This window comes from Salvelinus fontinalis, chromosome 39 (genome assembly GCF_029448725.1).
Source record: "Salvelinus fontinalis isolate EN_2023a chromosome 39, ASM2944872v1, whole genome shotgun sequence".
NCBI lineage: Eukaryota > Metazoa > Chordata > Actinopteri > Salmoniformes > Salmonidae > Salvelinus > Salvelinus fontinalis.
The window spans coordinates 21,991,935-22,003,945 of record NC_074703.1 but is presented as its reverse complement, the minus strand read 5'-3'; the positions used below and the strand labels follow the sequence as shown (position 1 = coordinate 22,003,945).

Genomic DNA, 12,011 nt, shown 5'->3' with positions numbered 1-12,011 from the left:
CCTGGGTTTGGCTGTACCTAGGCACTGAGAAGGCATGGATGAGTATGTTGCTGAGATGGTGGTTTGAAATATTTTTTCCCCAACCAAGCAGCCCTTTTCAGACTATGCTGACCCTAGATTGCAATATGAGATATTTGCTTAAGCTATGTAGAATGATGCAGAAGTTGGTGAATCACCATTCGCAAATTGTTGTGAATTCCATCTGTCTATACTGTAGGTAGTTGGGAATAGGACCAATATTATCATAGGACTGGTAGTTAGATAGAGTCTTTGCTAATCTCTATTCTTGTGTGTTGTCTTTCTTAGGTCCTTAGTCCGCGTGTGGATATTGGTATCTACGGCAACAGCAAGGGCAAACGCAAACGAGTCAAGGAGCTCCTTGAGAAGGAGAGAGGAGGTCTGGACCTGGAGGGTCTCAGTGACCTGGACGAGAGTTACGAAGACGCCTGCGACCCGGCCACCGTTGTAGCGGCATTCAAATCCAAGGAGCAGAAAGAGGTTGAGGCCATCCACTCCCTCCGAGCTGCCAACCTGGCTAAGATGGCCATGTCTGACCGTATCGAGGAGGTGAAGTTCTGTCTGTGTCGTAAGACCGCCAGCGGGTTTATGTTGCAGTGTGAACTGTGCAAGGACTGGTTCCACGGAGCCTGCGTGCCGTTACCGAAAACAGGCTCTCAGAAGAAGCTCATGGGCACAGCCGGTTGGCAGAGCAACAGCAAGGAGGCAAAGTTCCTGTGCCCGTTGTGCCAGCGCTCACGTCGCCCGCGTCTGGAGACCATCCTGTCCCTCCTGGTGTCCCTCCAGAAGCTGCCGGTGCGTCTGCCTGAGGGGGAGGCCCTACAGTGCCTGACAGAGAGGGCCATGGGCTGGCAGGTAGGGATGAGTTCAACACCTGTTTTCAGAATCAATTATTTTATGGTTGCTAGGATTGATTTAATCAAAGTTTGGTAGGAGTTTTACCTGCAAAACATAGTAAGAAGTGTATGTGAAAGGGTGAAAAGCCACACATTCTGAATCAAACTAAATCTTGTTTATTTCAACTATTATCTCTGTTCATTAATGGAATTGATTCGTCTAAATCCTCTCTACTTGCAGGACCGCGCCAGGCAGGCCCTGGCTACAGACGAGCTGTCCTCGGCCCTGGCCAAGCTGTCGGTGCTCAGTCAGCGGATGGTAGAACAGGCTGCCCGGGAGAAGACCGAAAAGATTATCAACGCTGAGCTGCAGAAGGCTGCCGCAAACCCTGACCTGCAGGTAAGAGATTAATGGTGCCGTATGGTACTCAGAGCCATGTATAGTGAGTTTGGAGACGCTAACATGGCATCCAGTGTAAAAAGTTGTCTGTTAACTTCTTACGGCTGAAATCCCGTTAACGGGATCGATATGACAACAGCCAGTGAAAGTGCAGGGCGCCAAATTCAAACAGAAATCTCATAATTAAAATTCCTCAAACATACAAGTATTATACACAATTTTAAAGATAAACTTGTTGTTAATCCCACCACAGTGTCCGATTTCAAAAAGGCTTTACGACGAAAGCATACCATGCGATTATGTTAGGTCAGCACCTAGTCACAGAAAAACACAGCCATTTTTTCAACCAAAGAGAGGAGTCACAAAAAGCAGAAAGAGATAAAATGAATCACTAACCTTTGATCTTCATCAGATGACACTCATAGGACTTCATGTTACACAATACATGTATGTTTTGTTCGATAAAGTTCATATTTATATCCAAAAATCTCAGTTTACATTGCCGCGTTATGTTCAGTAATGTTTTGCTTCCAAAACATCATGTGATTTTGCGGAGAGTCACATCAATTTACAGAAATACTCATAATAAACATTGATAAAATATACAAGTGTTAAGCATGGAATTATAGATAAACTTCTCCTTAATGCAACCGCTGTGTCAGATTTCAAAAAAGCTTTACGGAAAAAGCACACCATGCAATAATCTGAGTACAGCGCTCAGAGACCAAAACAAGCCATACAGATACCCGCCATGTTGTGAAGTCAACAGAAGTCAGAAATAGCATTATAAATATTCACTTACCTTTGATCTTCATCAGAATGCACTCCCAGGAATCCCAGTTCCACAATAAATGTTTGTTTTGTTCGATAAAGTCCATAATTTATCTCCAAATACCTCCTTTTTGTTTGCGCCTTTACTTCACAAACCCAAATTCATTAGGTGCAGGCCAGACGAAAAGTCAAAAGGTTCCATTACAGTTCGTAGAAACATGTCAAACGATGTATAGAATCAATCTTTAGGATGTTTTTAACATAAATCTTCAATAATGTTTCAACCGGAGAATTCCTTTGTCTTTAGAAAGGAAAAGGAACGCAGCTACCTCTCACGGGCGCATGCCTGACTGAGCTCATGGCATTTTGCCAGACCTCTTAGTCGATCAGCTTTCATTCTCTCCCCCTTCACAGTAGAAGCCTGAAACAAGGTTCTAAAGACTGTTGACATCTAGTGGAAGCCTTAGGAAGTGCAATATGACCCCATATACACTGGATATTGGACAGGCAAAGACTTAAACCTACAAACCTCAAATTTCCCACTTCCTGGTTGGATTTTTTCTCATGTTTTTGCCTGCCATATGAGTTTTGTTATACTCACAGACATCATTCAAACAGTTTTAGAACTTTCAGAGTGTTTTCTATCCAAATCTACTAATAATATTCATATCTTAGCTCCTGGGCCTGAGTAGCAGGCAGTTTACTCTGGGCACCTTATTCATCCAAGCTACTCAATACTGCCCCCAGACATAAGAAGTTAACTCTCTATATGGATCAGTTATTCCTCTAAACAAAATGCTTAGGGATAAGGTAAGTCAAGAGATGAACAGACGGAAGTGTTTTTTTTCATGTCCTCCTTCTTTTCCTCCTCGTTTGTTCAGTGCATTAGAGAGTGAAAAACAGAAAGATTGGTTCCACGGTAGTGTCGTGTCTCTGACTATGATTAAATTATGACATGCTATTTTATCAAATCGATTACCTAACGTTTAATTGATTACGTGATTGAATTAAACCATGCAACAATTAAACTATTAATAACCTGCACCACGGAAGCATTAAGTTATATAGAGCGGTTATCTCCTGAATCCACTCTCTTAAAGATCTGAAGATCTTTTATATCAATAGCAGTCAATTATTAATCGTCACCTCGATCGGTCTCATTCTGATTGTCGTAAGTACTTGGTTATCTGCATAAACCCTAGTTGAATCAGCAATACACAAATTGGCATAATTATTTATTTACTAAATACCTAAATCACACAGAATCACATATATATATATATATATATATATATATATATATATATCTATATATCTATATATCTATATATCTATATATCTATCTATATATCTATATATCTATATATCTATATATATATCTATATATATATCTATATATATATATATATATATATACACACACACACACACACACACACACACACAGGATAGATCATACATCGATTACTAATCATGTCATGAAAAGCCCCTAGTGGGTTAACCCGATGTGATGGCTGGTTACACAAAGGAAGGGGGTTGGGTTTGAATGAAAGAGCGGGAAGACTGAGGGACAAAGAGATTGGGTCTCTATCGGACCTTGAGACGCTATGCTACCGTAAATACAGAATGTTATGCATTCTAATAACTGCCCTGTCGGAAAAGGAAAATGCAAGATATATATTTACTCTGAGCTGCACTTCGATAAATGGGTTGAAGATTGAAGACTGGTTTTCCCAGCAGAGATCACCATTGTCCTTTTGAAGAATCTTTCTGGTCGTAGTGTTGTAGAGCGGATACGTAAAGTTCCCTGTTGTTCTTAGGAGATTGTCTGTCCTTTCCTAGGCCACGTACGTTTACAGCTGCAGCTGATAATTCAACGTCTAGTAGGTATCACTTCTTCTTTAGTGAATAATAGTTCAAAGTTCATACCAAGTTGCCATAATCAGCTTGTGCTGTATTCTGGCTGGTCTAGTCAAAATTCACCATTCCAGCGTGGTGATCGTCACCTCCACGTTGAAGTTCTCCCTTTTAAACGCTAGAACAGCAGTCCTACATTTGTGGAACTAACGTTGACTTCCGTCAACAGGCTTTTGTACTGGGGGAGAGAAGGGTGTTTTTCATAGTTCTCAACCAATGTCTGTTCACTTGGGCGTGGCCACTGAGTGAGCATAAGTTTACTTATGAAAACAATTCTCTCATTTAGAAGCTAAAATTACATTTCAGCTTTTCATAAATAGTTTTATATTTAAACATTTGAATTTCACAACAATTTCATGTGCATCTGATAACTGGAATGTGTAGACTTTCCAAGATATCTCCGGTTGAAACATTATTGAAGATTTATGTTAAAAACATACTAAAGATTGATTCTATACATCGTTTGACATGTTTCTACGAACTGTAATGGAACCTTTTGACTTTTCGTCTGGCCTGCGCCTAATGAATTTGGGTTTGTGAAGTAAAGGCGCAAACAAAAAGGAGGTATTTGGAGATAAATTATGGACGTTATCGAACAAAACAAACATTTATTGTGGAACTGGGATTCCTGGGAGTGCATTCTGATGAAGATCATCAAAGGTAAGTGAATATTTATAATGCTATTTCTGACTTCTGTTTACTCCACAACATGGCGGATATCTGTATGGCTTGTTTTTGTGTCTGAGCGCCGTACTCAGATTATTGTATGGTGTGCTTTTTCGGTAAAGCTTTTTTGAAATCTGAGACAGGGGTTGCATTAAGGGGAAGTTTATCTAAAGTTCCATGTATAACACTTGTATTTTCATCAACATTTATGATGAGTATTTCTGTAAATTGATGTGGCTCTCTGCAAAATCACTGGATGTTTTGGAGGCAAAACATAACGCGCCAATGTACACTGAGATTTTTGGATATAAATATGAACTTTATTGAACAAAACATACATGTATTGTGTAACATGAAGTCCTATGAGTGTCATCTGATGAAGATCATCAAAGGTTAGTGATTAATTTTATCTCTATTTCTGCTTTTTGTGACACCTCTCTTTGGCTGGAAAAATGGCTGTGTTTTTCTGTGACTAGGTAACTTATTGATCTAACATAATCGTTTGGTGTGCTTTCGTCGTAAAGCCTTTTTGAAATCGGACACTGTGGTGGGATTAACAACAAGTTTATTTTTTAAATGGTGTAAAATACTTGTATGTTTGAGGAATTTTAATTATGAGATTTCTGTTTGAATTTGGCGCCCTGCACTTTCACTGACTGTTGTCATATCGATCCCGTTAACGGGATTTAAGCCATAAGAATTAAGTACCAATGAACACTTTCAACTGGTTGAGAAAGGGAATTATTGTTCCATTCCCCAACCTTTTGATGTTACCATACTTTCTCTATGGTAACAGAAGGGCTTTCCAAGAGTCCTTTCTGTAGAGTGGAGAGAAAAGGGGTAAAGGTATTTATGGGGGGTTCATATACAGGCAACTTCATGTCAGTAGTGATATTACTACTGCTGAGAAGTAACAGAATGACTGTGAGATCTGTTCTCTACGTAGGGTCACATCCAGACGTTCCAGCAGGCAGGGTTCAGCAGGGCAGCGTCGCCACGCCAGTCTGTCGACTACGATGACGAGGAGACAGACTCAGACGAGGACATCAGGGAAACATATGGCTACGACATGAAGGTACTGTGGTGTGGCCTATGGAGAGTTTTCTCAAAAGTCAAGAGTTTTTAAAAATATCAAAAATACCTGTTGAATCAATTAAAATGAAACCATATACTACTGTATATGCTAGTTTTCTATAGGCAATATTTTAGACGGAGTGGTAACGAAGCCAGTAAAACATTACTATTCAATTTGTCTCAAGCAAGACGCCGCACTTAGCAAATCCTGCTTTTCTAGCATTGTGTCCTCACTTGCCCCGTTTTCTTGCGCTCTCTTTCTCTCATGCTCTGTGTGTGTATGTGTGTGTGTGTGTCAGGACCCAGGTGAGGTGAAGCCGTACCTGTTTTGTGATGAGGAGATCCCTGTCAAGTCGGAGGAAGTAGTCAGTCACATGTGGCCCACCACACCCTCTTTCTGTGCTGAACACGCCTACTCCTCTGCCTCCAAGTCCTGCCCTCAGAGTAAGACATGGCTACGCAAATCTGTCATACTTAACTGACTTGCCTAGTTTTTTTTAAAGAACAGATTCCTATTTACAATGACGGCCTACACCGGCCAAACCCGGACGACGCTGGGCCAATTGTGCGCCACCCTATGGGACTCACAGCCGCTTGTGATACAGCCTGGATTCGAACCATAGTGTTTGTAGTGACGCCTCTAGCATTGAGATGCAGTACCTTAGACCGCTGCGCCACTCCGGAGCCCCAAAAATAAAGTAGTAACTTATAAATGTGTCATCCATTAATTTTGTTCTGGAGTATTGTTTCCTTTCCTTATGTGTATTGTCTTTGGGACCTTTATTTAGAAATGATCATCTCAAGGTACTTAACCTTAAACTCTACATGTAAATGTTGTAGATATTGAAGGGGTAAATGTGTGTTTCATTGGTTGATTGATGACTCCTTCTCACCCTCTACCCTCCAGATCAGAGCACCCCCAGGAAGCAGCCCAGGAAGACACCCCTGGTGCCCCGCTCTCTCGAGCCCCCTGTGCTGGATCTGTCCCCCCCGGCCAAGGCCCAGCTGGAGGAGCTGATGATGGTGGGGGACCTGCTAGAGGTGTCCCTGGATGAGACCCAGCACATCTGGAGGATCCTGGAGGCCACACACCCTCCCTCTGAGGAGAGGTTCCTACAGGTCATGGAGGTAGGAGAAGCACTGGTTTATACACTTATTTTTATACAGAACAAAAATATAAACGCAACATGAAGTGACAGGTATGACATATCAAGAAGCTGATATAAAAAGCATGATCATTACACAGGTGCACCTAGTGCTGGGGACAATAAAAGGCCACTCTATAATGTACCGTTTTGGCACACAACACAATGCCACAGATGTCTAAAGTTGAGGGAGCGTGCAATTGCCATGCTGTCTGCAGGACTGTCCACCAGAGCTGTTGCCAGAGAATTGAATGTTAATTTCTTTACCACAACCGCACAACCAAATAATTTCTGCACAAACTGTCAGAAACTCTCTCAGGGAAGCTCATCTTCGTGCTTGTCGTCCTGACTCCAGTTTGGCGTCATAACCGACTTCAGTGGGCAAATCCTCACCTTCGATGGCCACTGGCATGCTGGAGAAATGTGCTCTTCACTGATGAATCCCGGTTTCAACTGTACCGGGCAGATGGCAGACAGCATGAATGAAGTTGTGTTGGCGAGCGGTTTGCTTTAGTCAACGTTGTGAACAGAGTGCCCCATGGTGGCGATGGGGATATGTTATAGGCAGGCATACGGACAATGAACGCAATTGCATTTGATCAATGTCAATTTGAATGAACAGAGGATACCATAACGAGATCCTTAAAGCCCATTGGCATGCCGTTCATCCGCCACCATAACAATGCGCGGCCCCATGTCACAAGGATTTGCACAAAAATCCTAGAAGCTGAAAATGTCTGTTCTTCCATGGCCTGCATACTCACCAGACATGTCACCCATTGAGCACGTTTGGAATGCTCTGGGTCGATGTGTACAACTGCGTGTTCCAGTTCCCGACAATGTCCAGCAACTTTGCACAGTCGTTGCAGAGGAGTGGGACAACATTCCACAAGCCACAATCAACAGGCCTGATCAACACTATGCGAAGATGTGTCACGCTGCATGAGGCAAATGGTCACACCAGACACTGACTGGTTTTATGATCCACCCCCCCCTACCTATTGTTTTAAGTATCTGTGACCAACACGCATATCTGTATTCCCAGACATGTGAAATCCATAGATTAGGGCCTAATGAATTTATTTCAATTGACTGATTTCCTTATATGAACTGTAACTCAGTAAAATCTTTGAAATTGTTGCATGTTGTGTTTTATATTTTTGTTCAGTGCATGCTATTTTATTTAACAAAGTTGAGCCATTGAGGTCAAGGTAGATCTGGCCAAGAGGGCAGCTCCAGTAAAGAAAACAGTCACTGGCTGAAAACACATGTTAGAATCTGAGCTGAACATGTGTGATACGAAGGCTTGTTTCCTGGATCCTGATTAAGTCTACTTAATGGACTTAAAAGCACTTTCAGTAGAGATTATTGATTGAGCAATTTTGTCCATCCCTCTTTCCTGTCTTCCCTTCCCAGCATGAGGATTCTCAGTTTGAGAAGCCGGTGAAGATCAAGATGAAGGACTCTGAGAAGAAGAGGAAGAGGAAGTTGGAGAGGGCGGAGCACCAGCTTCTCATGGCAGCTGTCTCTGGGGTCGGAGACATGATGCGGTCCCCCAAGTCCTCAAAGGATCCGAAACGGAGCCTCTTAGACCCGCTGGGGAAACCCAAGAAGAAGAAGCTGAAGCTGAACCCGGATAAGAACCGTGAACTGAAACAGCTGGCCAAGCGCCTGGCTAAAGAGGAGAAGGAGAGAAAGAGGAAGGAGAAAGCTGTGATCAAGGCTGAGGCTGTCAGGGAGGGACTGGAGAAAAGGAAAGAGAAGAAGATCCTGGATATACCGTCAAAATACGATTGGTCCGGAGCTGAGGACTCCAATGACGAGAACGCTGTCTGTGCATCCAAGAACTGTATGAGACCCTGCAAGGACAAGGTGAGAGCGACACAAGAAGCATATACACAGCTATAGTGTGTGTGTGTAGCAACCCTTATCTCCAATATACACTACTTGATGCACATTTCAAAATAACTGGAGGGGTGTAAGGAAAATGGTCAGAACACCTAGGTGGGGCTATTATTGTGTCTATGGGTACAACCTCAGCCTAGGGACTGACTTCTGCCCTGGTTTTCAAATGTCCCATCCAGACTGACTGACTGAGACCTTACTTTTGCCAGCTGAGGGCAGTGCATCTTCTGTCAGACCTTGAATATAGCCTAAGGAGCAATTTTTGGACCAGGCGAGAGGGGCTCATTTGAGAGAGGATGTAGCGACTCAGAATCGTTCTGACAGGTGATTTCCATAGATGATTGATAGGTGTGAGGGTTTATTGGTTAGCAGGGTGCAACAGAGGTCAGTGAGAGCCTGAGATGGGTTCAGTGTGTGTCCTATCAAACACGAGTCCGTTTTTGACCCAAGTACAAGTAGAGATGCGTCGGCAAAATGTCAAATTCAGTCAAGGGAATTAGGATCTACTTCTTAGTGTCTTTACTAAGGAGTAGCTCCTATTCTTAGACATGTTCTTAGACTATTCTTAGACATGTTGTCATTTTTATTAATATAATGTTTTCAATTAGTTTGTATCATTTCTTAAATTAAGATCAACATTTCATTCTACAATTCACCCATAATGTTGGGACACACTAACTGTTTTCACAAATAAATCACTGGACATTTAAGATGTTTCATTTTTAACTGTTCCACAGCAATCGCCTCTCTTAGTATGTCACAATCACCTTTACAAACAGTAGTGGGAGGTTTGAATACTTTCCTTTAGGGGGTTTAATGATATTAGCTCTTCAGATCGAAAACTGAATGTCTCACTTTGGATTTCTGTTTGCTGACTATGATGCAGCGCTAAGTATGCCGAGTTAATATTTGACACTGTGAAGCAAACCTCTTTGGATGTGAGCATCGTGGAACAATTGAATATCAACAGCTGATAACAGCACTGGAACACCTTAAAGAGAGTTACACATAACGTATTAACAGGACAAGCTTTGTGCTGTTGGAAGTGACTGTAAATTAGACACTAAGTCAATGACTAGCCTAACCACCCTCCCAGTCCTACCCATCCATGTGCTCTCAGAACACATCAGAGGCATGGTGATATCCTCCAGCTTTACAGAACTTTAAGGAGGACTGGATTGGATTAGGCTTACATTACATTACATTTAAGTCCTTTACATTGATGCTTAAATGCACCATAATAAAATGCAACATAAATATCATGCTTATTATACATCATATACATAATGCTATATTCCTTTAAAAAACAGAAACACTCTACAAGTATAATGCTTGTGAATCTGAAGGGCAATGGCCTTTTCTGACCACTAGCTGATGATCTTATATCCTGATTTTAGCAGAATGTGTGATCGCCTGTATGTTTGTCTCTCTTCCCTCTGTCAGGTGGATTGGGTTCAGTGCGACGGCGGCTGTGACGAGTGGTTCCACCAGGTGTGTGTGGGTGTGACCTGCGAGATGGCCGAGGAGGAGGACTACATCTGCATCGACTGCACCCGCAAGTCGTCCATCTTGAGTGGGGGCGTAGTTGGAAGTTTGGGCAGAAGCATGGGCATAGGAGGAGGGGTGACAGCGGTGGTGAAGGTGGAGCGTGTTTGTGAGGAGCCAGTGGTGCTGGAAGCGCCAGTCTGCAGCGGGCTGAGCCAGATCATTATGCCCCCCTCGCACTCCATAATGATGCCCCCCACCCAGACCCAAATGATGCCTCCCTCTATCTCCGTCTCCCAACAGCAGCAGCCGGACACTCGTGAGAGCAGCTAGCGCAGACCCAGGACAGAGACCACATTCACACAGTCGGCCACCACACACACACACACACACACACACACACACACACACACACACACACACACCCGGTAAGCTCGCGTCAGACCATTTGAGTCTGGAAGACCCTGACATGTTCTGTTCCAGACCTGTTCAGACCAACATATTTCGCTAATCTTGATTTAGTGGTAAAGGAGCTTCAAATTAAGGGGTATCCTCAAGACTGGATGATGATACTCGCATGAGAATAATACTACAAAGAAATTCGACTTTAAGCTAAAAGCTTGTGGTCCTGTTTGAGGCGAGAGAGGTATTTTCTGCATCAGACTGAAACTCCAGATGACCTTTTTTCCCGCTCTCCCTCTTCTCTCATGGGAACCAATTGTTGATGAGGATCTGTTTCGCTCTAATTCAGAACTGTTAAAGAAGGCCTTATAATCCAGAGAACAGTGTGTGCACAGAGTATCAGAGCGGTTTTGACTGCACGACTCGGAATGACCATGGGCTGTTTTGTCTGTTTCAGGTCTGTAACGTTCTCTAGACCCCTCTGATAAATATTTGGAGCCAATCTGCCTCAGTCCAACTACAGTCAGAAGCTTCAGTACAGTCATCATGAATCTGCAGAGGTGTGACTCTGTAGAGGTGTAAATCTGTGTCCCAAAAGACACCTTTTTTCCTATGCGCTACATGGGCTCTGGTCAAAGGTAGTGCACTATAAAGGGAATAGGGTGCCATTTGGGCTGCCATGTTCCACCTCCAAATATTCATGATGACTGTACGGAGTTGGAAGGTAGCCTAGCTTTTTAGAGTGTCGGGCCAGTTAACGGAAGGTCTCGGGTTCGAAACCCCCAAGCTGGCTAGGTGAAAAATGTATCGATGTGCCCTTGAGCAAGGTACTCAACCCTAAGTCGATCTGGATAAGAGCGTCTGCTAAATGATAAAAATGTACTTGTAAAAATGTGGGATGCACATTCAGTATCCTCTCTCTGCCTGGCCCCAAACAATAAGTAACAGCTCCATGTAGGACTAGGAACAATGGTTGTATGTAGTGATACGTATTTATAATGTGTATATAGGTTTTAAGCAATTAAGTGATTGGATGTTGCTGTTTTGTTTTCTCACCTTTAATAAACAATTCCTAGTCAAATGAGTAAGGAGCAGCATTTCTTTCTCTTATTTTCAATACCGTTATATACAACTTCCTGTTTTGAGATGATTTGATATGTAATTTAATGTCAATACCAATGTTTTGGGTGGGTCATCAGAAGGCCTGACTGTTAGGAGCCGTGGGATCAAAGGATTCAGGCCACAACTTCTGGTATTCAACCCATGACGAGAGATCCATAGTATCGAGCAGGATCTCCCTGGCCGCATGTGACGTCCCATGTTTTTCACATGTTTTCGTCTCACGCCCAATCCCAGATCAACCTGTATGTCTTAGTCTGTAGGAGTTGTCAA

General features: G+C 42.8%; 1 protein-coding gene across 3 annotated transcripts in view; it reads left to right on the top strand.

Moving 5' to 3' along the window:
* LOC129838593 (lysine-specific demethylase 5A-like) overlaps positions 1-11,703 on the top strand; it is a 59,143-nt gene extending 47,440 nt beyond the window's left edge. For all 3 annotated transcript variants that reach the window (XM_055905674.1, XM_055905673.1, XM_055905672.1), the window contains exons 23-29: positions 307-873; positions 1,096-1,254; positions 5,555-5,683; positions 5,982-6,126; positions 6,590-6,810; positions 8,244-8,699; positions 10,176-11,703. In XM_055905674.1, the coding sequence (XP_055761649.1) occupies positions 307-873; positions 1,096-1,254; positions 5,555-5,683; positions 5,982-6,126; positions 6,590-6,810; positions 8,244-8,699; positions 10,176-10,550 (2,052 nt within the window). In that variant the 3' untranslated portion in view covers positions 10,551-11,703. The remainder of the gene's footprint in view (positions 1-306; positions 874-1,095; positions 1,255-5,554; positions 5,684-5,981; positions 6,127-6,589; positions 6,811-8,243; positions 8,700-10,175) is intronic.
* Positions 11,704-12,011: the final 308 nt, after the last annotated feature.